General features: G+C 44.9%; 1 protein-coding gene and 1 non-coding gene across 5 annotated transcripts in view; both read right to left on the reverse strand.

The window, feature by feature from the left end:
- Positions 1-6,261: 6,261 nt before the first annotated feature.
- PRPF39 (pre-mRNA processing factor 39) overlaps positions 6,262-27,949 on the reverse strand; it is a 50,122-nt gene continuing 28,434 nt past the window's right edge. For all 4 annotated transcript variants that reach the window (XM_040411637.1, XM_040411639.1, XM_040411640.1 and 1 more), the window contains 4 exons: positions 21,877-22,061; positions 10,763-10,837; positions 9,864-10,005; positions 6,262-6,972 (listed from right to left, as the gene is read on the reverse strand). In XM_040411637.1, coding sequence (XP_040267571.1) covers positions 6,913-6,972; positions 9,864-10,005; positions 10,763-10,837; positions 21,877-22,061 — 462 coding nt within the window. In that variant the 3' untranslated portion in view covers positions 6,262-6,912. The remainder of the gene's footprint in view (positions 6,973-9,863; positions 10,006-10,762; positions 10,838-21,876; positions 22,062-27,949) is intronic.
- Positions 22,131-22,215, reverse strand: LOC120982631. Its single transcript, XR_005774962.1, has one exon. It is a non-coding gene; the product is annotated as a small nucleolar RNA SNORD127 (small nucleolar RNA).

A 27,949-nucleotide genomic window follows, 5' to 3' on the forward strand; every position in this document is an offset into this window, starting at 1 on the left:
TGTCTGTCACATGTGCTCAGTGTGAACCGGCTTTCATCTGTGAAGAGCACAGGTTGCCAGTGGCGAATTTGCCAATATTGGTGTTCTCTGGAAAATGCCAAACGTCCTGCACGGTGTTGGGCTGTAAGCACAACCCCCACCTGTGGACGTCGGGCCCTCATGGAGTCTGTTTCTGACCGTTTGAGCAGACACATGCACATTTGTGGCCTGCTGGAGGTCATTTTGCAGGGCTCTGGCAGTGCTCCTCCTGTTCCTCCTTGCACAAAGGCGGAGGTAGCGGTCCTGCTGCTGGGTTGTTGCCCTCCTACGGCCTCCTCCACGTCTCCTGATGTACTGGCCTATCTCCTGGTAGCGCCTCCATGCTCTGGACACTACGCTAACAGACACAGCAAACCTTCTTGCCACAGCTCGCATTGATGTGCCATCCTGGATAAGCTGCACTACCTGAGCCACTTGTGTGGGTTGTAGACTCAGTCTCATGCTACCACTAGAGTGAAAGCACCGCCAGCATTCAAAAGTGACCAAAACATCAGCCAGGAAGCATAGGAACTGAGAAGTGATCTGTGGTCACCACCTGCAGAACCACGCCTTTATTGGGGGTGTCTTGCTAATTGCCTATAATTTCCACCTGTTGTCTATCCCATTTGCACAACAGCATGTGAAATTGATTGTCACTCAGTGTTGCTTCCTAAGTGGACAGTTTGATTTCACAGAATTGTGATTGACTTGGAGTTACATTGTGTTGTTTAAGTGTTCCCTTTATTTTTTTGAGCAGTGTATTAGTTTATAAACACTGCAATAAGCCACAAAAATTTGACAAAGCATAGGGCAGCAGAAACTATGTATTCAACCTCGAGATTGCGACAGGCAATCACAACACCTCGAGGGGATACAGCTCAACAGGTGTAACAGGAACCCTGTATGCATCGAATCACTATTTCAAGTGTTATTAAAAAGTAGATGGCGTTGCAATGGCCGGTCAGAATAGTTAAGACAGTAACTGAATTATTGTTGTTCAATGAATCGAGAAACTCAGACCATAAAGGTCTTGAATCCGTCATGTATATTCTGTACTTGGATATGTGAAAGATGTGACGCACAGGAATGACACATGAATCAGGATAGAGGTGCTCACAGTAGAGATGAATCACCCTTCCTCTAAAATGGATAATATAATTGGATAAGAAATACTGGGCACTCAATATATTGGTGTATATTTTACCTATTAATATATTCTGTACTTGATAACATATGTGTATATTGATGTGGTACTGTTAACTTTGTCAATAAAGACAGTTTAAAAAAAAAAACAGTAAGTACATAAAAAAATTTTTAATAGCTGGTTCCGCAAAAACGGAACGGACACAAAAAGACATACGAATGCATTCAGTTTTTTTTTTGCGGAACCATTGACTTGAATGGAGCCACGGAACGCGATTTGCGGGCAATTATAGGACATGTTCTATCTTTGAACCGAACGGAAATATGGAAGGCATAAGGAGTACCTTCCATTTTTCTTTTTTGCGGATCCATTGAAATGAATGGTTCCATATACAGAAAGCAAAAAACAGAACGTTGATGGGGGTAAGACTACAGCCATCCCCAGCAATTTGAAGGGGCCAAGTAGATCATGCGACATCATTGGCCTAGAAAGAGGCCGCAGTGCCCATCAGAGCGCGGTGGCCTGTTCATACAGCTGATAGGTGAGGGTGCCGGAACCCCCAGAGATCAGATACGGATGACCTCTTGTGAAGATACGCCATACATCTCAGAAACCCCTTTAAACGTGCTTTATGGTTTCACATAAAGCAAAAGGGATATTCCAACCTCATCATTTATGGAATCACCACTGCTCTGGGACTTGCAGAATCTCGGGGATGGGTCTGACTGGAGCGGTGCCACCAGTGCTAGTTAAAACATTTCCCAAAACTTGGGCCCTCCTTCACCACCACCTCTCTGCGATCCTCCGCTGTGGATTTTGTCACAAACTATCCGGGGACCTGCATTATAACCCACATCCATCAGCGGCCTCCTTTCACTTATACAGGGCAAATCGCGCATGCGCAGTCTATCTGCACTGTAAGTGAAAGGAGGCCACTGATGGACAGGACTATTCACATAACCATCCATCGGCAGCAATTTTAGGATCGCAGCCCCAGCTAAATCAGTAGTGCCGCCTATTCAGAGGACAGGTATAATGGAAAGATCTGCACCTCTTCTGTGCTTTTGACCGGCACCTGGATGGAAATAACTGACCAATCAACTGAAGCCTTGAACTGTCAGTGCCGATGGTGTAATAACTTATGGCTAGCTGCATTTATGCAATGTTCCCAGCCAGTGTTCCCTCTAAGCCTTCGCAGCTGCTGAGCGGGGTCGGCTCAGAGCTGGGCACAGCGCCAAAGGTGGGCGATAGGAAAACCTAAGATAATTGTCACTTCAAAGAGCATACAAACCTCTGCGCCATCCCATACAATACAGTATAACCCCTGCACCATCCCATACAATATACAGTATAGTCCTCTGTTATCACTGGACATTGCTCTCCATATATAAACCATACAGGGAAAAAAAAAATCTTTGATCCAGAGAACTTACATAGAAAAACTAATAACCAAGAGGCTAAACAAAACCCAGTTTCTGACGCTTATGTTAAAACGTAACTTTCATTTGATTGCTTTAATACCTAAAGGAAAAAAATAATTTAAAAAAGCTGCTGTTTCTCTAGATGACCTTATGTTGATAGTAGTGGTAATAGAGTCTCAAGGGTCTATAAAAGCAGCTACACTATTTTTACAAACCATTGAAACTCTATTAACACTACTATCAACATAAGGTCATCTAGAGAAACCGTAGGTTATTTATTTTTTTCTTTCTCTTTAGCTGTTAAAACATAACTTTCATTAGATTGCTCTAACACCTAAATGGGAAAAAGAATTTTAAAAACCTGCTTTTTCTCTAGATGGCCTTATGTTAATAGTAGTGTTAATAGAGTCTCAAAAGGTCTGTATAATAATGTACACTGATACCCCTTAGTTATATTACCCCACCCTGTATAATTTAACCTGATACCCCTCAGTTATATAATATAACTGAGGGGTATCAGGGTACATTATACAGGGGGTAATATAACTAAGGGTTATCTATCAGGGTACATTATACAGGGGTAATATAAGTGAGGAGGGCTATCAGGGACATAATACAGGGGTGAGGGGTAAGATAAGTTATATTACCCCTGTATAATGTCTGATAGTAGCCTAGCCCCCCTCAGTTATATTACCCCTCATGTACCCTGATACCCCTAGTTATATTACCCCCTGTATAATTTACCCTGATACCCCTCAGATATATTATATAACTGAGGGGTATCAGGGTAATACAGGGGACAACAGAGGATTCGTAGCACTGTGGGACAGGGGGGGGTACATACTTCTTTTTTTATATGCCCTCACCTCACCAGCTAGCAGGCGGCCAGGGTACTCCGATGCAGCGTGACGTGACGTCAACTCAGCCTGCGCCGCACGCACTCCCTCCCTCTCTGCCTCCACCGGGTCCGGGACTCCGCCCCCCTATTTGAATACTAGCCACCGCCCACCAACAGCCCACAGCCAGGTATTGTAAATGAACTGACCGTGCGGCGCGCGGCGTCAGCCAGCAAAACAGACAGGGGAATCAGCTGGGGGCAGTGCGCACGGAGGTGATAAACCTATTAGGGTGTGCCCAGGCACACCCGGCACAGCTGAGTGAGCGGGCATTATAAAATTGTGAGCGGGGCCACAATAATTGCTGCGCGGCCGCCCACCCGCGCAGCTTAGAGGGAACACTGTTCCCAGCACATGTGCAGCTAGAAATATATAGTGACTAAAACCCTTGAAAATCTGCACTGCAGGTTAATTTCTGTGCATTTTTTTTATTAAGCATCTGAATGAGATGTGAAAATCTTACCTATTTTACTCCCACTGTAGAACATGCAGATTTCCTACCTGTAATTCCAGTGTACATGGTCCTTATGGTTGTTCCCTCACAGTCATCAGACTTGACCTTAAAGGGTTTCATTCACCAGCAATACCCAAATTAAACTGGCTGATAATTATTGATGTGCTAATGTCAGCTGAACCTAACTAGCCTATTCCTACTTGTATCTATGCCCCGTTACTCCATAAATGTGACTTTTATAATATGCAAATTAACCTCTGTGACCTCTCTCCAAGTCTTGATTGGCAGGGCCAGGCAGCGTTCGCATCCTCCTGAGTGCATGGTAAATCTCGCACCTGCCCCATGCCGTTCAGTATTCAGCGCAGGCACAGTAAGGAAGTCGGCAGTCAGTGAGCGTCCTTCCTTCACTATGCCTGCGCCGAATACGGAACGGCACAGGCGCGAGATTCCGCCTCCTGCCGGCATATCCCTCCTCTGAGTTATTAAATAAAATCTGTTTAGTGGACCCTGCCGTTTTTCTTCCTTGTCCAGCTCACTGGGATGGCCGCACATGCTCAGTTTCATCCTTTAACTGCATCCTGAGCTGGAATAGAAGGAGCATGGACACGCCCCCTTATCTGCAGCAGAACAGACACGCCCCTTGAGCTGTCAGCTTGTCATAAATCTAGCAGAGCAATGAATGAGGAGATCTCTGGATCCATGTGAGGTACAGGGCTGGTTCTAGCTTTGTTAGAAAGAGATCGTCATGTATGTCTGATTTTAATTATTTTTTATATATTTTTTTTACATTAAAGGGGTTGGCTGGGCTTTTAACATCGATAACTAGGGATGAGCAAATCAACTCCGGATGAAACATCTGAAGTCAATTTGCATAAAACTTTGTTTCAATACTGTACAGAGCGAGCGCTCCATACAGTATTAGGCCTCTTTCACACGAGCGTGGCGGATCGGCTCTGGATGCGTTCAGTGAAACTCACTGTTTTGCAAGCAAGTTCAGTGTGTCAGTGTTTTGTCTGCGATTGTGTTCAGGTTTTTTCCGCGTTGGTATTGCGTTTTGATGCGTTTTTCACATGCGTGATAAAAAAAACCCTGAAGGTTTACAAACATCTCCTAGTAACCATCAGTGAAAAACGTATTGCATCCGCACTTGCTTGTGGATGCAATGCGTTTTTCACTGAAGCCCCATTCGCTTCTATGGGGCCAGGGCTGCGTGAAAAACAGAGAATATAGAACAGGCTGCGTTTTTCCCGCAACGCAGAACTGATGTGTGAAAAAAAGCTCATGTACACAGACACATTGAAATGAATGGATCAGGATTCAGTGCAGGTGCTATGCGTACGTCATGCATTGCACCCGTGCGGAAAACTCACTCGTGTGAAAGGGGCCTTAGAAAGTATTGGCAAGTAGTTACTAAAACAGACATGTCACGAGAAGTGACGGGTCCTCTTTAGAGGGAAGGTGCCATTAGAAAATTACCTATTGTTTAAATCCTATTATGTTTAACATTTTTAAAGAATTGATAATTTAAAATTTTCCATGTCAATATCTATACTTAAAATCCTGGCCACTTCTTACAGGTCTGTACATATCACTACTGCAGTTACTTGCTTATCTGTCATTCTAATCCTGCCTGTAACGATATCACCTGTGTATAGATAAGACAGGAGCCACCATTCAAAATAGGCGATTGCCAAAGTTCCTCTACTCCATCCTGACCTCTGCACAGGTCACAGAGCATGCCTAGAAAACTCTCCTATAGAAGTGAATAGGGTCAGCTCTGGACCAGTGTCTGTGGCCCCTAAGAAAAGATCTGCAATCAGAAAATAAAAACATTAGGCAAAAAAGGGTGCGTTATCTGGTTTTAAATGGAAGATAGCATTTTTGGCGATATTTCCTTCAGGTTTCTTACAGGCTTCATTATCCTCTTGACAGGAAACCTGAACTGAGGAGTCTTGTCCAACAGCAGGTCTGCTCCAGGGGTTCAATTACGGGTGAAGGGGAAAATGCCGATTGTTCTCGGATTGTCCCGCAGATCAGCCATGGATTTCACCTCATGCATTGCAAGTTATGAAATCCACAATTTAAATCTGCATCAGAAATTGACATTTGAAATCTGCCCCGCAGGTCGATTCACGTTTCAGATTCTTCCAGCATCAGGTAGATCAGGCCAGCTAACATCTCATCCACTATGCTAGTACTGGAACACACTGCAGACTACATACTGGATACTGAATTGCTGCGTTTCAATGGATGTTTATTGAAATAGGAAACAGTTTGTCTCGCGACATTGAAAACCAAACTCAAGCATATGAAGAAAATACATGAGTAAATTCTTAAACTGATTTAATATATACAAGTACTTTAAGGAAAGGGGGGGGGGGGGGGGAGAAAAAAAAGTTAAGGTCATGACTTTGCCAACATTTTATTAACAGCAAAATGTGATAAAAAGAGAAAGTACGTACAGATGAATACAAACATGAACATCAAAAAATTTCGGATAACCGAAAAAATAAAAATAAAATTACTGTTTGCACCACGTTGTGCGTCCATTACCTGCTAGAGATTGATCCCAACACAGCCACACCCTTTATCTGGTACATGTCCCTTTTTAAATACTTTTCTTCACAAAAAAAAGCCAGTATTTAAAGCAAAGTGATTGGATTAGGTCTTAAATGGTACAAAAGTCAGGAGCAGAAAATACAAAAAGAAAAAGATCATACCGGACCTAAACCACTTCCAACAAAAGAAAAGTAAATCGGAAACACGGGGGTGAAAGGGGGTATGAGAATAGCCCCCCCCCCCCCCAACCCATTTTTCTGTAAATTTCAGCCCAAAAATTAGTTTACAGTCTACTCATATGCCGCACACACCTCAGGTGCCAGAACAACTTTTCCCCAAAGTGAAAGACAAAATTAGAACATTTTATAAGTTATCTCAACTCCTGCCTTGAAATGGATTCTGGGGAGAGCGGGAAGGCCATCATGTGGAAGGAGGGTGGTAGTACTGTCCGTAGTTCCACGTGTTCTGGTAGTTGTAATGCTACATAAAAAAAAAAAAAAAAAAAAACGATTTCAGGCTCATGCAAAAATGCTGGACGTTCAATGACATTCACACAGGATGCACTATAGAGATTCGGTGTGAGGACGCAGTACACGTTAATGTGGGATATATCCTTTGGCCTTCCTCCAGAAGTTTCTGTGAAGGGATGCAAATGAGCTCTTAACAAGCTCTGCATCTAATGTCATCAGATGTAAGGCAGCTATCCTAGAAGTCAATGTTTGAGCCTTTAAATAGGCCTTAAAACAACTTGGAAAATAACTTGGGCTACTTTCACACTGGCGTTTCTGGGTCCGCTTGTGAGATCCGATTCAGGGCTCTCACAAGCGGTCCAAAATGGACCAGTTCAGCCCCAATGCATTCTGAATGGATAAGAATCCGTTTAAAATTTATAAAATTTGGCTGCGTTTGATGACCATCTGACTATGCGGAGCCTAACGGATCCGTCTAGACTTACAATGTAAGACAATAGGGACAGATACGTTTTTCACTGACACAATATGGTGCAATAGGAAACCGATCCATTCCCCATTGATTTTCAATGTAAGTCAGGACGGATCTGTTTTGACTTAGACTTTTTTTTGCATGAATGCAAACGGATCCGTTCTGAACGGATACAAGCGTTTGCATTATTTGTGCGGATCCGTCTGTGCAGATACAAGACGGATCCGCACAAAACGCAAGTGTGAAAGTAGCCTAAGGCAGCACCTCATCTGCAGACAGCTGTTTCAGAGCGATTGCTCTGCACTGATGTTTGCCTAGTACTGGCTTAACCTGGTGAGAGGCCGAGGTCTGGATTTGGGGGTAATATCTCTCTTTATAGAGAGCGCTTTAAAATCGGGAAGAGGAGTCACAGGCCAGGCAACGCTCCTCTGGAATTCGTGGAAGAATATATGCAAGCTTCCCATAATTCCACAGGAGCGATGCCTGGCCTCTGGGCCTCCTTATGCCAATTAGGTGCTCTCCATAAGGAGACGGTACCCCACAAATCCAGAAGGTTCTTTAATTTATAGGGGGGGAAAACAACCCTCGGGCGTTAAGCTTTACAACAGGGGTTTCAAATTGACCTTTTGCATTATGCCAAATGTTGTAACAAGAACCTTTATGTCCCCACAGGATGATACGTGGAAGTAATCCAAGTAGCTTTTAGACGAGAAAGCAAAGGAATAATTTTGTCTAGATACATCATGAGTCTAACTTATGCCAGATATTGCAGACCAAGAATATTGATTACACAGTATATAAAATTCTAAATTTTGATAACCAGTATTTGAAACTATAATTAACTTTTTTTTTTTTATCATCAGTGTAGAGCACAAAATCAGGGAGAAAAGGAGGGAAATGCTGCATTTAAAAGTGAACCCGTCAGCACCAAAATGAACCATAAACCGCCAGCAGCAATTCCACCCTGATCTTGTTTCCGGTGCCTGCGTATTGATCCGAGCTGTAGTGTACTTTGTTCCGCGAGTCAACGCGAAGGTGCTCCTGATCCTGTGATGCAGGGTAGTCTTCTCTGAAGCACTTACCCATGCGCATTCACTCGCTGAAGCCACGTACACTACAGCAGGAATCAATACGCAGGCACCGGAAACTAGATCATATAGCACATGTGCAAAATCTCAGGATGGAATCGCACCTGAAAAAATCCAAATGGCCATCAAATGTGAAGGGGGAAGGAAGTGAAAGCCGCTGCCCCCATTGACTTCAAGAACCTCATTTGCATACGACCTGCAGAGGAATAAGTTGTTTTACAGCATTCATGCGCCTCGGACATCTTACACAAGATTAGAAGCCTGATGTTAACAGCTTTAAAAAGGTACTGCTGGCGGTTTATGATCCATTTTGATGCTGACAGGTTCCCTTTAAGGAGTTTTTCTGGTGAACACCAATTATCCCTCATTCACAGCATAGGAGATGTGTCGGAGGGCATTCAACCACTGTCACCTCCACGGGTCACTGATGGGGTAGCAATCACACATGCACGCTGCTGCTCCATTCATCTGCAGATAGAGCGCTGCAGTCTTATCTTCAGCAGTCCGTCCCATACAGGTGAAAGGAGCAGAAGCAGACATGCACAACTGTGGCTCCATTCAAAGAGGACACAGGACACCATTCTTGTGATCAACAGGTTTTTAAGCACTTGGACTCCCACCCTACCCTAACCTGTGGACATGTTGTTCGTGTGAAATGCCTTGAATAATGTGTTCTCTCATTCTCCAGAGGCAGAGAGACAAAAAAAAAAACACAAGTTCTAAACATGGCTTCTTACCATTTGTTCACATCGAAAGGATGAAAGCCTGCTTCTGGCTAGAATACCCCTTTAAAGAAACAAAGCTATATTCACCTATCCACTGTATCCAACTGCTGGGACTCAAGCCGATTGTCAGAAAGGTGATGACCATTTCTGACTGACCATCACATTAAAGGGGTATTCCCATCACAGACAATGGGGGCATATCACTAGGAGGTGGGACACGCACATACGCCAAGAACGGAGCAGGGAGAGTGGTGGCTGGAGGGAAAACCCGGGGTCCAGCCATCACAAAGCGCTCTCCCCATACAAGCGAATGGGAGCACACCGCACTTGCAGGGCCACCACTCATTCATTTCTACGCGGCCGACGGAAATAGCCGAACCAGTGCTCGTCTATTTTCGGCAGCTCCATAGAAATGAATGGAGGGCAGCTGCGCATGTGCCCTCCACCACCTTCCCCGCTCTGTTCTCTGTGCAGGTCCCAGAGGTGGGACCCGCACCCATTAGACAATGGGGGCAAATCCCTATTGTCTGTGATGGGAATACCTATAACTCCCAGACAAACTTTTTGATTACCTGACTCTGGAACATGCCTTTTAACAATCTCAGAGGTAACATACCTGGTACCAGTTTGCATAGTTGTTATATGCTGGTTGAACTGCAGCAGTGGTTGTAGCAACCATTGGAGTTGCAGCCATTGGAGCAGCAGCCATTACTGCACCGTCCTCTGTGTGCAATCTCTTAGCATCCTGCTGTTCTAACCTGCAATAGACAAAAGTCAGTGTGCATATATTGAAAATGCAAAAGCAACAAGAACATGCCAGATCCCTGCAGATCAAGTGTCTGGCAGCAGCTCATCCCCTCCTGTCATTAAAATAAGCATGTCTAGTAATTATACACCAACAAACAGCCATCTCGTGTATGGCCAGCTTGAGTCCATTGATGCCAACATGAAAACCTAGGATCAAGCAGTAAAGTGAATGACATTTACAACAAAGGGTCACTTTGAACTATTAATGTGCCACTCAATGAACATTCATGTACAGCAGCCACCTGACCTACTAAATACCTGTTGACACCCCATATACCGCCATTACTCCATGAGGCACAGAAAATACCGTACCCAATTAAATTCTGGAATACAAATCTAAGGCTGCATTTACATGGGTCGTGTACAGTTCATGTGACGGCCGCATATTCCTGAACAGACTACAGTTCAAGTGAGCACAACTCACTGCGTCAGTCCTCTGTAATGCTGTGAATTCCAGCCCAACCATGGATCTACTGCCCCGTACTCGACTAATGCTGTGAGTACCGGACAGTAGACCCGCACTCACAGCATTAGAGATCACTATGATGCAGAGAGTTCGGCTCACATGAGCCACAGGAAGTCCGGAAAATGTCGCAGTCCCATGGACTGCATTTCAGAAACTGCACGCGACCCATGCAGCCTGAATTTCAACCCTGGTCCGAATGTTTAAAGGATAGAAACCAAAGTGTCTGCAAAAGATTAACTTACCCATTCTCAGCTTTCCTTTTCAGAATTTCCTGCTCTCTTAAAAGCCTCTGGTGCTCATCATAGGTGGTCAACAACCTGAAACAAACGTTGTCGCAATAATTATTGGCCTGAAATGAATCAAACATGAATTGCTGTGTTTAATAGTATGGCATCTGCCATCTTGTGATAGGCCCATGTTGTGCGAGTTTATGGAAAGGCCACACGTTCCTAAAGCGTAGTCATATTTTTCTCTATAACTGCCAGTTTGGGAGAGTACTCCTTGTCTTTTAAAAGATGTATATTTAAAGAAAGCATGAGGAAGTATATTCTCTAAACATCTGGTACAAATCGCCCCTACAGCTTGCTGTCTGTTAACGAAGCAGGGGGTGAGCAAATAGAGGAATGAGATAAATGAAAAACTCTACCTCTATCTCCAATACATATTAGGTAAGCTTATTCCCAATTCGTGCACCCTCTTTGTATTTCGTTTTTCAGTCTGTGCTGCCCTTGTCTTTTTTTTTTTGTGTGTATATGTGTGTAATGAACCTTAATTCTTTTAAGAGGTTCTGCAGTTTGTTTAAACTGATTATCTATCCTCTGGATAGATCAGCATCTGATCGGCGGGGGTCCGACACCCGGGACCCCCGCTGATCAGCTGTTTGAGAAGGCAGCAGCGCCGAGGCCTTCTCACTGTTGACCGCTGGCCCAGTGACGTCACGACTAGTATCAACTGGCCTGGGCGGGGCTAAGCTCCACCTAGGTATGAGTAGGTAACACTACACCAGTAGCAAAAGTGCATTCTGGGTAGTGTTATGATGTCACATTCCTTATCAATGTACACGCCTATCCGACTGATTCGAAAGTTCCAAACTAGGGAGGTGTGCTCATCTACTAAGTTTTTGGTTAAGAACCCACATAGAGGGGGTAGAAAGGAGGAAGGAGCCTGAAGGGACCAAGCAACCAGGAGATCAGAAAACCAAAGAGCTAGACACCTACAGAGGTTAGAAGACAGGCTTAGACACACAAGGACAAGTTGAGCTCTCTAGAGGGGTCTATCAAGATGAAACCCATGGTGAGATATGCGATGGACCACTCAGCTTTCCTAGGAGCAGAACTGAGATTCCTACCAGGACTTGGTAAGACAAAAATAATGATATTTCATTTTATTAAGACTAATTGGATAATGTGGGTGAAATTATACCATCTAGATTGGCAAATAAATAAATTGATTATCTTCATATTGAGATGTAGTCTTAGGATATTGTGAGGCTTCATTCTACCTGCAGAAGAATCAAGACTCAATCTATCAAAGCGTTAAATGAGATACATACAGTACAGACCAAAAGTTTGGACACACCTAATTCAAAGAGTTCTCTTTATTTTCATGACTATGAAAATTGTAGATTTACACTGAAGGCATCAAAACTATGAATTAACACATGTGGAATTATATACATAACAAGTGTGAAACAACTGAAAATATGTCATATTCTAGGTTCTTCAAAGTAGCCACCTTTTGCTTTGATTACTGCTTTGAACACTCTTGGCATTCTCTTGATGAGCTTCAAGAGGTAGTCCCCTGAAATGGTCTTCCCTTCACAGGTGTGCCCTGTCAGGTTTCATAAGTGGGATTTCTTGCCTTATAAATGGGGTTGGGACCATCAGTTGCGTTGAGGAGAAGTCAGGTGGATACACAGCTTATAGTCCTACTGAATAGACTGTTAGAATTTGTATTATGGCAAGAAAAAAGCAGCTAAGTAAAGAAAAACGAGTGGCCATCATTACTTTAAGAAATGAAGGTCAGTCAGTCAGCCGAAAAATTGGGAAAAACTTTGAAAGTAAGGGCTATTTGACCATGGAGAGTGATGGGGTGCTGCGCCAGATGACCTGGTCTCCACAGTCACCGGACCTGAACCCAATCGAGATGGTTTGGGGTGAGCTGGACCGCAGAGTGAAGGCAAAAGGGCCAACAAGTGCTAAGCATCTCTGGGAACTCCTTCAAGACTGTTGGAAGACCATTTCAGGGGACTACCTCTTGAAGCTCATCAAGAGAATGCCAAGAGTGTGCAAAGCAGTAATCAAAGCAAAAGGTGGCTACTTTGAAGAACCTAGACTATGACATATTTTCAGTTGTTTCACACTTGTTTGTTATGTATATAATTCCACATGTGTTAATTCATAGTTTTGATGCCTTCATAGTCATGAAAATAAAGAAAACTCAATGAGGTGTGTCCAAACTTTTGGTCTGTACTAATATATATATATATATATATATATATACATATACACACACACACACACACACTGCTCAAAAAAATAAAGGGAACACTTAAACAACACAATGTAATGCCAAGTCAATCACACTTCTGTGAAATCAAACTGTCCACTTAGGAAGCAACACCGAGTGACAATCAATTTCACATGCTGTTGTGCAAATGGGATAGACAACAGGTGGAAATTATAGGCAATTAGCAAGACACCCCCAATAAAGGAGTGGTTCTGCAGGTGGTGACCTGACCACTTCTCAGTTCCTATGCTTCCTGGCTGATGTTTTGGTCACTTTTGAATGCTGCCGGTGCTTTCCACTCTAGTGGTAGCATGAGACGGAGTCTACAACCCACACAAGTGGCTCAGGTAGTGCAGCTTATCCAGGATGGCACATCAATGCGAGCTGTGGCAAGGTGGCTTTCTGTGTCTGTCAGCGTAGTGTCCAGAGCATGGAAGCGCTACCAGGAGACAGGCCAGTACATCAGGAGACGTGGAGGAGGCCGTAGGAGGGCAACAACCCAGCAGCAGGACCGCTACCTCCGCCTTTGTGCAAGGAGGAACAGGAGGAGCACTGCCAGAGCCCTGCAAAATGATCTCCAGCAGGCCACAAATGTGCATGTGTCTGCTCAAACGGTCAGAAACAAACTCCATGAGGGTGATATGAGGGCCCGACGTCCACAGGTGGGGGTTGTGCTTACAGCCCAACACCGTGCAGGACGTTTGGCATTTGCCAGAAAACACCAAGATTGGCAAATTCGCCACTGGCGCCCTGTGCTCTTCACAGATGAAAGCAGGTTCACACTGAGCACGTGACAGAGTCTGGAGACGCCGTGGAGAACGTTCTGCTGCCTGCAACATCCTCCAGCATGACCGGTTTGGCATTAGGTCAGTAATGGTGTGGGGTGGCATTTCTTTGGAGGGCCGCACAGCCCTCCATGTGCTCGCCAGAGGTAGCCTGACTGCCATTAGGTACCGAGATGAGATCCTCAGACCCCTTGTGAGACCATATGCTGGTGCGGTTGGCCCTGGGTTCCTCCTAATGCAAGACAATGCTAGACCTCATGTGGCTGGAGTGTGTCAGCAGTTCCTGCAAGACGAAGGCATTGATGCTATGGACTGGCGCGCCCATTCCCCAGACCTGAATCCAATTGAGCACATCTGGGACATCACGTCTCACTCTATCCACCAACGTCACGTTGCACCACAGACTGTCCAGGAGTTGGCAGATGCTTTAGTCCAGGTCTGGGAGGAGATCCCTCAGGAGACCGTCCGCCACCTCATCAGGAGCATGCACAGGGGTTGTAGGGAGGTCATACAGGCACGTGGAGGCCACACACACTACTGAGCCTCATTTTGACTTGTTTTAAGGACATTACATCAAAGTTGGATCAGCCTGTAGTGTGTTTTTCCACTTTAATTTTGAGGGTGACTCCAAATCCAGACCTCCATGGGTTAAACAATTTGATTTCCATTTTTTTTTTTGTGTGATTTTGTTGTCAGCACATTCAACTATGTAAAGAACAAAGTATTTCAGAAGAATATTTAATTAATTCAGATCTAGGATGTGTTATTTTTGTGTTATATATATTTTTATTTTTTATTTTTTTTTTATCAGAGAAAAATGGCAGCACTGGCAAAAACGGCACTCCAGTAGGTCATGAACAAATAACTCCTTTATTCACCAGTGCGGTACAATGTTTCAGCTCAATACTAGAGAGGGTGATAGATTGACGCATGCGCACTGCGAATTGCGACGCATAGAGTACAATGTGGAGTCCTACTATTCACCATTGAGATCTGACTACCCTTATGGATCATGCGAAGTACAGCCACAATGCCCCAGCAAGGTCGTTTTTAACCCTTTCATGACCAAAGGTCATTGATGCCCCAGTGTCCAGGTCAAAATTTACAAATCTGACATGCGTCACTTTAAGTGGTAATAGCTTTGGAACACTTTTACTTATCCACGCCATTCTGAGATTGTTTTCTCGTGACACATTGTACTTCATGACAGTCATAAATTTGAGTCAATATATATCTCCTTTTTTTTAAAAAAAAAATCTAAAATTTACCAAAAAAATTTAAAAAATTAGCAATTTTCTAAATTTCAATTTCTCTGCTTCTAAAACAGAAAGTGATAACTCATAAAATATTTATTACATAACATTCCCCATATGTCTACTTTATGTTGGCATCATTTTGGAAATGTTATTTTTTTTTTTTAGGACGTTAGAAGGCTTAGAAGTTTAGAAGCAATTTTTAAGAAAATTTCCAAAACCCACTTTTTAAGGACTAGTTCAGGTCTGAAGTCACTTTGTGGGGCCTACATAGTGGATAACCCCATAAATGACCCCATTGTAGAAACTACACCCCTCAAGGTATTCAAAACCAATTTTACAAACATTATTAACCCTTTAGGTGTTCCACAAGAATTAAAGGAAAATGGAGATGAAATTTCTAAATTTCACTTTTTTAGCAGATTTTCTATTTTATTACATTTTTTTCTTTAACACATTAAGGGTTAACAGCCAAACAAAACTCAATATTTATTACTCTGATTCTGCGGTTTACAGAAACACCCCACATGTGGTCGTAAACTGATGTAAGGGCGCACGGCAGGGCGCAGAAGGGAAGGAGCGCCGCATGGTTTTTGGAAGGCAGATTTTGCTGGATTGGTTTTCTGAACGCCATATGTTTTTTATTTTTCTACCGATCGTCTTGTGCAGGGGCTCATTTTTTGCAGAAAGAGTTGAGGTTTTTATTGGTACCATTTTTGGGTACATAGGATTTTTTGATCATTCATTATTACACTTTATGGGACAAGGTGGCCAAAAAATTGGCTATTTTGGAACAGTTTTATTTTATTTTTTTACAGCGTTCATCTGAGGGGTTAGGTCATGTGACAGTTTTATAAAGCAGATCGTTACGGATGTGGCAATACCCAATATGTATACTTTTTCTTATTTATTTAAGTTTTACACAATAATAGCATTTCTGAAACCAAAAAAATGATGTTTTAGTGTCTCCATAGTCTGAGAGCCATAGCTTATTTTTTGGGCGATTGTCTTAAATATGGGCTCATTTTTTGCGGGATGAGGTAACGGTTTGATTGGTACTATTTTGGGGTATATTCGCCTTTTTTGATCGCTTGGTGTTGCACTTTTTGTGATGTAAGGTGACAAAAATGGCTTATTTTTTTACACCGTTTTTATTTTTTATGGTGTTTATTGGACGGGGTTGATGATGTGATATATTTATAGAGATGGTCGTTACGGACGCGGTGACACCTAATATGTGTGGTTTTCTGTTTGTTTTTTTTATAGGAAAAGGAAAATTTTTTACATTTTTATTTATTTATTTTTACTTTTATTATTTTCACATTTTTTTTTATCAGTTCCCTCTTGGATCTTGAAGATCCAGTGGGGCTGATGGTTGTACTATACTTTGCAATGCTCTTGCATTGCAAAGTATAATACAATCAGATGCCTGTAGGTGGCAGCACTGGACCCCTATACCATGGCAACCGGACGCCTTTGCAAAGTGTCCGGTTGCCATGGCAACCATCGGGCGCTGCGATCGCAGCAGCCCTGATGGTTGAGAGAGAGGGGGCCCCCTCCCTCTATTACCCCCATGGATGCCGCTACTGCGGCATCTATGGGGTTACAGCAGTGTCAGCATAGAGCTGACACACGCTGCTGATGGCGGCGGCTCAGGAATGGAGCCGCCGCCATCACACACACAAGGGGGACCGCATCGGGGGCAGGGGGATAGCGCTGGAAACGGGGGAGGGGGGGCAGCATTTTACTTACAGATCGGGGCAGGATAAGATGATGGACAAGAAGGGGGCACAGATCGGTGCAGGAGGGGGCGGACTGCATCGGGGGCAGGACAAGAACAAGGAGGGGGCACAGATCGGGGCAGGACCGCATCGGGGGCAGGACATTACCAAGGATCGGGGGCACAGATCGGGGGCTTCAGGACACATTACCGATTTCAGGCTCTGATCTGCAGAGCGCAGATCAGAGCCTGAAACCGGCATTTTTTCACTGCCGCGATCCGATTGGTTAGTCAGCACAGACTAACCAATCGGATCGATTGCCGGCAAGGGGCCACTCTGATTGGCCCCTTGCCAGCATTACCGCACTGTATGCTGTCCGTGACAGCAGCAGGACAGGGGCAGAAGCTTAAATCGAAGCGCTTTGCAGCGCTTGGATTAAAGAGCTGCCAGAACGTGTATATACGTGGTAGTTGCACGGGGCATGTGCAGCTATCACGTATATATACAGATTGCAGTCGTGAAAGGGTTAATGTATATGGCTGAGTTGTTTTTAAGCACGATGCACTTTATATAACCGTCACTATTATAATACATTGACACTAAGATTAGTATTGCAGATATGGTTACTAATGTGGTTGCTATTGACTATGTACACTGCACTAATGCTTTGGTTCACACCGACAAGTGTTTTAGATTGAATGAATTTTAACATGGTTAAAGGGGCAGTTTTTTTTTATAGGATAATCAATTAGTACTGATTGATTTCATGATGTATAAAATGTAAGCACTGTTGCACTTTGTAATTCACTTTGCTTGAGAAAGGTTCTGAGAGAGACGTGTGAATAAATAGCACATTTTTCACTTTTAAGGAGTGCCGTGGATTTTTGAGACTTGTCTACCACCCAGAATCTAGGGGTTACCGCTGGCACTCACTTTACAGTTGGCAAAGGGGTGCTGATATAGATGGATATCTATATACACACACACACTTGAAAAGATTCAGGGCAGCACACCTTGTGAAGCAGTTGTTGGGTGCCAGCGGTATTACACTTTGCTGGGACCATTTTCAAGCCATACATCTTAGTGAACAGTGCATATTTATGAGGTCACATCGTATTATCATACATAAGTGGCAATTGACAATAACATAGAAAAATGTGCTTCAAAGAGACTCGTGTGTATATATCCAAGCATCTTGCCTAGGAGAAAACATTTGGTACAAAAATTCATATATAAAATTTCATCCAGGTATAGTGGTCTAAAAGAAATACATATATATTACATAAGTGATAATCAACAGTGAATAATCGTCACCTGTGGGTTTAAAAACGTAGGAGGGCCAAGCATGGAGTAAGGCGTTCAGGAACTTGAATTGCGCATGTCCGTGATGTCACTCCGGAAAATTACATGATCCCGGATAGCGCATCACGTGACACGTCACTTAGTCACATGAGCGGAGCGTCAAGCAAAAGGTAATATATATGCTTCGCCAAGCTAAGTGATAGATTCCCACAGGAAAGACTTGTTCCAAGTTCTTTCCATTTAAGATCTAATAATAGCTTTGATCATAGATCCCCGTTTGTCTTAAGTCATGTGTGTGAAAATAGTCCAGGATGGGGCAGAAGGATACAGTTATCTCTTCTAAGTTATATCCTTGAATGGATTTGCTCATTCTGGAAGTCATGTGATGTGTAGTTGGTTAGAAGGGGCCGGAATGTATTTAGCATTCCATATTGATGTCTAGGATTAGACATACCTTGACATTTCCTGATATCATGAGGTTTCCTCTGAACAGAAGTGATGTATATAACTTATTTTCCCATTTTGATATCCTAACCTAATAATAGCTTTGTTATATTGTGACAAGTTACTTCTACTCACATGTATTGTTAAGCTTTTAATGCTTTATATCAACGCTGAATATATTCATTTGCATGTATCAGTGTTTATTTACTTAATGTTTATAACCTTGTAACCAATAAATCTGCATATTTTTATAATACCTGTGTATTATTGTATAATGCAGAACTACACCTTTAGCATTGACGTCCTCTCACGTCAAAAGAACTTATTATCTGAGGAAATAGTGGGACTCAGATGCAGATTAGGTTTTCTACAACTCACCAGGTCATGATTTAAATGCAAAAACTGAAATAAGTGTATTGGGTATGCGTCCTTATACACAATGGAACAAATATAAGTGAAAATAGGACGCTAAAACAAAATACATTTTTATTAACTTATTTTGTTAGAATAAGGGGTAAGTACTAGATCACTGCAAGGCGCAGCAACGTAAGGCTACTTTCACACTAGCGTTCTGCTGTCCGCTCGTGAGCTCCGTTTGAAGGGGCTCACGAGCGGAGCAGAACGCTTCCGTCCAGCCCTGATGCAGTCTGAATGGATGCGGATCCGCTCAGACTGCATCAGTCTGGCGGCGTTCAGCCTCGCCTCCGCACGGCCAGGCGGACAGCTGAACGCTGCTTGCAGCGTTCGGGTGTCCGCCTGGCCGTGCGGAGGCGAGCGGATCCGTCCAGACTTACAATGTAAGTCAATGGGGACGGATCCGCTTGAAGATGACACCAAATGGCTCAATCTTCAAGCGGATCCGTTCCCCATTGACTTACAATGCAAAGTCTGAACGGATCCGCTCAGGCTACTTTCATACTTAGAAAATTTTCTAAGTTTTAATGCAGACGGATCCGTTCTGAACGGATGCGAACGTCTGCATTATCGGAGCGGATCCGTCTGATGAAACATCAGACGGATCCGCTCCGAACGCTAGTGTGAAAGTAGCCTAAATCTACACTCATTTGTGGGGCCTCACCTGGAACAGCCACACAGGCGGCACGAAAGCCACCGTATGGCGAACGGTGGATCCCACACTGAAACCCACCAACACTAAGGGGGCTAAGATACCACAGGTACAAGATGTTGAACCTGGGTACCTGGTACTAACAAGGTAGATGCCTGGTACCGAAACACCAGGTATCTCTCCTAACAGTGAATGTCAGCGCGCAGACATTCACTGCACTAATATAGTACAGGTGCAGGGTAAGGTGCGGGCAAACACAGTTAGCTCCACTAGATGTATCTGGAGCTATGATAGCCCTCCCCTATACAAGATGGTCTAAGCTCTACGCGTTTCTATGCATTAAGTATGCATTTCATCAGGAGCAAATGCACCATGGATAGTACATGCCTCCACCTCTCAGTTGTATATTTAACCGAGGCTGTAAGCGTATACTGTCAATGATATAGCCCAAAACCTCTGACGTGAATGTCTGGCAGAGGCCGTGAACAGACACCACAGGCAGTGCAGACCAAAACCTCTAGGTTGTATATTTAACCGAGGCTGTGGGCATCCACCACCAGTGATGTGGCCAGAGTCTCTGACATAGGTATATCGCCAGAAACTGAAAACAGTAGGCAGCAGCAGAGTGACTTCACTAGCACCAAACTTCCTCTAGTGTGAGGTATGATGTATCACTCGTAATATAGTGTCCTGCCTAAGCTGACAACCTCTAGATTGAGGCGCAGCCTGCTGGTGTGCAGACTAGCCGGCGTTGTTATAATAACATGATTTAAATGCGACAAATTTTATACAATTTTTTCATGGTTAATTATTTTATGACCATAATTAATAATTCTTAATTGAATTACCGCACGACAAAGTTGGATTTGTAAACACAATGGACCATATTTACTAGTGCGGTGGCAACTAGATCTTGTTGTAAACTGCACAAATATTTGATGCATGGTTGCATCTTACTCATTTTGGCCTAATCATTTCTTCCATTGGTCTTTATTAAAAAATAAAGCTGTTCTGTCCCAAAATGGTTAAAGGGAACCCGTCACTTGGATTTTGTGTTTAGAGATGAGGACATGGGCCGCTAGCACATCCGCAATATCCAGTCCCCATACCTCTGTGTGCTTTTATTGTGTAAAAAAAAAACGATTTGATACATATGCAAACTAACCTGAGATGTGTCCTGTACGCAAGATGAGTCCAGCGTGAATGAGCCCAGCACCGTCCCGCATCCTCAAAATCTCCTCCTTGCTCCCCGACGTCCGAAAGCTAGAGCGCCGTAATTCGGAGGATGCAGGGCGGTTATGTCCTCAGCTCTATACACAAAATCCCGGTGACCGGATCCATTTACCTGTTTCAACTATGAATTGTACTGTCACTATGTGCCGGTCATCTAATAAACCTTATCTCTTAATTACTTAAAGGTCAAACACTTGCCCCCAAAGGTGTACATAGGCTTTAAGCACAGGGTCAGCTATATATAGACTTCCATAAAGTTATTATATACGCTCAGCTCTCAGAGCTGGAATTTGAAAAGAAATTAGTGAGAGTAGTCAGTGGCCGACAGCCATTCTGACCGCAATTCATATTCTCAGGCTGATAGAGGCCAAAAGTGCAATAGACCCCTTGTTAGGGAATTTCATTACATAAGATGAACTCTCAGGCAGCTGCAAGTAATTGTGTAGTAAATGTTGCATGAGCTAAATACAATATATATTGTCTTTACTTTCCATCATCATCCCTCTTCCTATATATTTAGTTACCATATTACCAAAGAAGCTTTTTACTGACCAGAGAGGTAACGCTTGGGGCCATGCACATGACTGTTGGATGTTTAGCGGTCGGCAAACTGCAAAACATGGATACTGACCGCATGCATTCCATATTTTGAGGAACGGAACAGTAGCCCTGATGGAACAGTCCTATCCTTGTCCGTAATGCGGCCAATAAGTTTTATTTTTTAGCTGAACGGACATACAGAAACAGAATGCACACTCATTTCTGGTTTTGTTTGTGGCCCCATTGAAGTAAATGGTTCCGCATATAAGTCACACAAAAAAACAAGGAACAGACATTGGGGGGAAGCCACATTCGTGTGCATGAGCCCTTACAAAGAGCCTGCAGGCACAGATGCTGGAAGTGGAGGATAAGGCCACTAATACAACACACACTACATGAATACAATGCAGTTTTCCAATTAAACGCAAACTGTAAAGTAGCCCCAAGAGAAAGGCATCACATTATAACTACTTCCCATATGTCATAGTTCTCTATTAAACTTACCTATTAATGTCTGAACCAAAATCCTCTAAGAACTCTACTTTTCTCTGAGAGAAGGTAATTTTTGTAGTCAAAGGCATTGAGCTTTTTATCACTTTATCAAAAAGTAACAAGATGTTGCTTTCATTTTGTTTCACGTCTCCGCTGAATTCCAGATCAATTAAGTTGAGGTACAGCTTTATGTTTTCCTGCCCAGAAAAACACCAGTTAGTATTTTTTCTCTCCCTCAAGGGCATACATTTTCATTGCAACTTACCAGGCAATGTCAGCTTAGAGGGACTGCTGTCATCATGTAGTAGTAGAAACTACATACAGACGTCACATGTGTCATCACTATTGCTTTGGCTACATCACACAGAGCGCAGTCTACAAAGGGTGGGGTAAGCACCCACAAAATATACCTTCAATGTCTACAGGACTTTCTTACATGGGCCGAAAGAGGGCAATAAGTGGGAAATGGCAGCTCCTTCCAGGTTAGTTAGCTGCATTTACACACAGCAATGATCGGTGATGCACGGATACAATTTCTTTGCTTGCCGGCAAACATCCCTGTTTACACATGAAAACTAGATTTTTGTACCTACCGTAAAATCTGTTTCTCGCTAGTTACCATTGGGGGGACACAGGACCGTGGGTATAGCTTGCTGCTGCCACTAGGAGGCGACACTAGGCTAGAACTGTTAACTCCTCCCCTGCAGGCTATACCCCCTCCAGCCAGGAGAGAGCATCTCAGTTTTTAGCTTAGTGTCTCTATGAGGCAGACCTCCCTGCCTTATGCAGGGCGGCTTACTTAGCTGAGCTGATTATTTCTCCCCCCCTTTAGGTTTAAGAAACAGTCGCCAAGCCCCTGTTATCCCGGGGAGCAAGGCCGGTGTCGGAGTCCCTCACCGCTCGACCTCCCCACAGAAGCAAAAAGGAGGATCCAGGGCAGCCCAGCTCCCCTGCTTCCCACCAGCCAAGGGGTCACCTAGGTCCGCCAAAGAGAAAGACCCTCCCGCCATACCAGACTCCTGCCACTAAGGTGCCAGCTGCTGAGGAGGTAATCCTGCTGGAAAAGGTGACCTTGGGGGTCCACTTAGGGATGGTGAAGAGAAGAGGATGAAGATGAGGCGAGTACATGGGACTAGGTATGTTTAACCCTCTGCCCCCTCCCTCCCTCTTTGGCAGCAATTGTTTTTTTGAAGGGGTCTATAAGGGTTAACAGGCACCGGGCTCAATTTATCATAGCCCAGGACATCTGAAGGCAGGCCCTCTCACTCGCCCCCTGTGCCGACGGTTACACGGGTACATTGGGGGTTAATGGACCATGCCCTCTGACACTCAGCAGGCGGCCGAGCAAGGGAGGAGAGCGTAGACGGCCTCCCGATATCCAGTGCCATAATCCACCCTCTGAAAGGGGTAACGCCAGCACTGGCCGATATCGCGGATGCTGTGCGCACTTATTGAACATGTGGGACTCCAGCTGCGGAGGTGGCTACCTCTGGCCGACACAGGGTTCCCGCGCCATTTTCTTCCTGGCCCGCAGGGCGGACACCACCGGCCGGTGTGTACATTTCGCGCACCGCTCCAGGTCCCTCAATCCTCCGGCCGACCAGCAGTGTATCCCGGTCAGCCATGCATGAAACTTTAGGCCCCGGCTTTGCGGCATACTAGGCCGCAACTTTCATCCCCTGGTATGAGGGGGGAGGTTATATAAAATAAAAAAAAACAAGTACCACCCCCCTCAGCCCACATCACCGCATGACCACCTTGACTGGGCCTGTGCCCTCTCCCAGACACAAGAGGACCTCTCAGTTTCCCAATCCGCCCTCCGCAGCAGTTTGGTTGATAATTCTCCACCTGCGCAATACAGTGAAGGACCCCTGAAGGATTTCCCAATTCGCCCTCCGGGGCCGCTTGGCTGATAATCCTCCACCTGCGCAATCCAACGGAGGACCTATGACAGTTCCCAATCCACCCTCCTGGGTCGTTTGGTTGATAATTCTCCACCTGCGCAATCCGGTGGATGGACCTCTAGAAATTGCCATTCCACCCTCTGGGTAGTTTCGTTGATAAGTCCCCACTTGCGCAGTCCGCAACTGCCAGGGGCAAGATTCTGAGGGGTAGACCTACGCGCGAGCGGGCCACCGCAGTCTACGATAGCCAGCAGTACTTGTCGTATGCATTACCCCTTTCCATAGGTGGAGTAATTGCACTACTACAGGATACAGTACTTGCCTTATACATTGTCCCCTGCCATAGATGGACTAAGCGCAATAACACTGATTTCAGTGCCGGACATATGCATTCCCCCTTCCGTAGGTGGCAGAATTGCATCTCCACTGGTTTCAGTACTTGCCGTATGCATTACCCCCTTCCATAGGTGGCGCAATGACTATCACTGGTTAGTGTGTGCTGTATGCATTACCCCCTTACATAGGTGGAGTAATTGCACTCCCACTGGGTACTGGACTCGCCATATGCATTAGTTTCCGCCGTAGGCATTAACCCGTCCCCCCCTCAAAGATGGAGTATTCGCACTACCACTGACCAGTACTTGCCGTATGCATTACCACCTTCCATAGGTGGGCTAATTGCACTACCATTGGATACGGTTCTGACTGTCGCGCTATACCCTTCCATAGGCGAAGTACTGCACCACCACTGGATGCTATTTCACCAGTCGCATTGCCATCACCATGCTTCCTGTTGCATTACCCCCTTCCACTAGTGATCCGCTAACGGGGGGGATAACTAAGCATCTTGGGATGCTGCAATTCAACTACACCACAGCTGTAGATGCCTTAGTTTCTTTTACAAGTGGGACGTGGCAACAGTCAGTACCCATGGGTGCCCTTGTACTCTTCATCTAGTGGTATATGGGTGCCGCCGGTGGATACGGTGGCTATTTCCACATTGTATCCTTTTCTTTTCGGTGCTGGTTTGGGGCATGATTATGTCATCCTCTGTCTCTCAGGCGGTTACCTAGCAACACCTGTGTCCTAGAGACCCCCCATCTCTATGGGCCTCCACTGTTCCAGTCAGTCATGGCATTTGTACTCTTCAATATGTACAGTCGTGGCCAAAAGTTGAGAATGACACCAATATTAGTTTTCACAAAGTTTGCTGCTAAACTGCTTTTAGATCTTTGTTTCAGTTGTTTGTGATGTAGTGAAATATAATTACACGCACTTCATACGTTTCAAAGGCTTTTAATCGACAATTACATGACATTTATGCAAAGAGTCAGTATTTGCAGTGTTGGCCTTTTTTCAGGACCTCTGCAATCCGACTGGGCATGCTCTCAATCAACTTCTGGGCCAATTCCTGACTGATAGCAACCCATTCTTTCATCATCACTTCTTGGAGTTTGTCCGAATTAGTGGGTTTTTGTTTGTCCACCCGCCTCTTGAGGATTGACCACAAGTTCTCAATGGGATTAAGATCTGGGGAGTTTCCAGGCCATGGACCCAAAATGTCAACGTTTTGGTCCCCGAGCCACTTAGTTATCACTTTTGCCTTATGGCACGGTGCTCCATCGTGCTGGAAAATGCATTGTTCTTCCCCAAACTGTTGTTGGATTGTTGGAAGAAGTTGCTGTTAGAGGGTGTTTTGGGGCAAAATTGTGAGTGAGCCCACTCCCTTGGATGAGAAGCAACCCCACACATGAATGGTCTCAGGATGCTTTACTGTTGGCATGACACAGGACTGATGGTAGCGCTCACCCTTTCTTCTCCGGACAAGCCTTTTTCCAGATGCCCCAAACAATCGGAAAGAGGCTTCATCGGAGAATATGACTTTGCCCCAGTCCTCAGCAGTCCATTCACCATACTTTCTGCAGAAGATTAATCTGTCCCTGATGTTTTTTCTGGAGAGAAGTGGCTTCTTTGCTGCCCTTCTCGACACCAGGCCATCTTCCAAAAGTCTTTGCCTCACTGTGCGTGCAGATGCGCTCACACCTGCCTGCTGCCATTCCTGAGCAAGCTCTGCACTGGTGGCACTCCGATCCTGCAGCTGAATCCTCTTTAGGAGACGATCCTGGCGCAATGATGGCTGAATGCGTTTCTTTGCAGGTCACCATGGTTAACAATGGAAGAACAATGATTTCAAGCATCACCCTCCTTTTAACATGTCAAGTCTGCCATTTTAACCCAATCAGCCTGACATAATGATCTCCAGCCTTGTGCTAGTCAATATTCTCACCTGAGTTAACAAGACGTTTACTGAAATGATCTCAGCAGGCCCTTTAATGACAGAAATGAAGTGGAAAGTTTTTTTGGGATCAAGTTAATTTTCATGGCAAAGAAGGACTATGCAATTCATCTGATTACTCTTCATAACATTCTGGAGTATGTGCAAATTGCTATCATAAAAACTTAAGCAGCAACTTTTCCAATATTTATGTCATTCTCAAAACTTTTGGCCACGACTGTAGTGCGTACACCATTGCACATAATATTGTGAATACGTTCCAGCGAGTCGAGTGTTTCACCGACTATTCTCTATCCGCCACTCCTCCTCATCTGGGAAAGTGGTTATGCTGGCACTCTTGTTTTCTACAGTGTTCTCCTCAGCAGGTGCAGTGTTTATGCTAGTGCCAGAGTTCGTAGTCTCTGCAATGGGGCAGCCCCCCCTCAGGTAGGGGTTCTACCCTGGCGCTAGCTCCTGTTCAGCGCCCTTCCCAGGTGAAGTGTTTAAGGTTAGCTCTACTGAACTGGGACAGTATGGTACCATGGCTTCTACTGGATATCCTCAGGCTTCCCCCTCAGTTTTGCGTTGGCGGGGCTGGCGGCGGCTACTACTGTGGGAGTGGTATTTGCGTCACTACTACATACTATGGTTCCTACTGCACAGTTCCTTCGTCAGGTGGCGGATTCTTCTAGCACTGAATTCGGTGGCCCCCTCCTCAGCTGGAGAATGTGCTAGTAATTGAGATGTGGCTCCCCTTGCATGGCTTCCTCCTCAGGCGGAGTATTGCACAGCCACTAGATCCTGTGGCTACTTCGGTATAGCGCCAGTCTAATGGGGAATGGGTTTTAGACCTAGCCTCTCTCCTTCTGTCCTTTTCCTGCTCTGGCTTAGGGTTCACAGCCACCCCGTAGGAGCCTTGGTGGCTCCTACGTTACTACCTTCCCCTCATCTGCATTTGCACGGGGTGTTAGTTTGTGGCCTTCTACTTCCAGACATATTCCGGACCCGGCTGGTAGGCTGTGGCACCCACCACATCCCTCCTCCTACAGGTGAATCCTCCCCATTGGTTCGGGGGTGGGCTACCTGTATCTACACTTCTCTCTCAAGACATGACTAATGACTGTCATGTCAGTCCGATGGTGGTCATACTTTTTCACTGTCCATTCCGTGGGTAGACTAGGAGACTCCCCATGCCAGGCAGAGCGGGGTTTGCCGTCACGTCTCACCACCGCTGATAGATGTTTTGTTCCTGCAACGGAAAATCCTTTCCATTTCTTCTTCCTCCTCGAGCTGAATGGTTGCCAGCCTCCCCCTTCTGTCTACCTGGCCAGTAGCCATGCGTGGTACTGCTCTGGAATCCCATCACTATTCTTTCCTATGTGACCAGTGTTTTCTTGGGTACGATTGGGGCGTTGGACGTAGTCATCGCACTCTATCCAGCAGAAGTATCTCTCTCATCTTGGTCCTGTTCATTTTTCCCTGTCAGGCAGCGTTGCCACACTGTCAACATATGGTCACTGACTAGGCCCCCCACTGCTGGTGATGCTCACATCAGCTTTATTTCTACCCATCTCCCAGGTACTGGTTCTTTGGCCTGCGGTTGGGCATGGCTGATTCAGGCGTTTCTCTGTGGTTGGTCAACCAGCTTCTCAAGCTAGAAGTCTCACTACAAGCCTCTACGCTTCTGTGGGCATCGGTATACCAATTTACCGCTTCCTAGGGAGCAATTTTCTTTAGCAGAGGAGGATCCTGTGGTCCTGGAATTTTGATTCTGCTTCCGGGGTTAGGGCCAGGTACTTTGTTTCACCCAAACGACCTATAGGTCGTTTGGTGGCTTTTCAGTGAGGAACATGACCTCGCTCTGTGAAGTCATCTCCCCTTTTCTTTCTGGGAAGGTGACATTCCT

This window comes from Bufo bufo, chromosome 11 (assembly GCF_905171765.1).
Source record: "Bufo bufo chromosome 11, aBufBuf1.1, whole genome shotgun sequence".
Classification (NCBI taxonomy): Eukaryota; Metazoa; Chordata; class Amphibia; order Anura; family Bufonidae; genus Bufo; species Bufo bufo.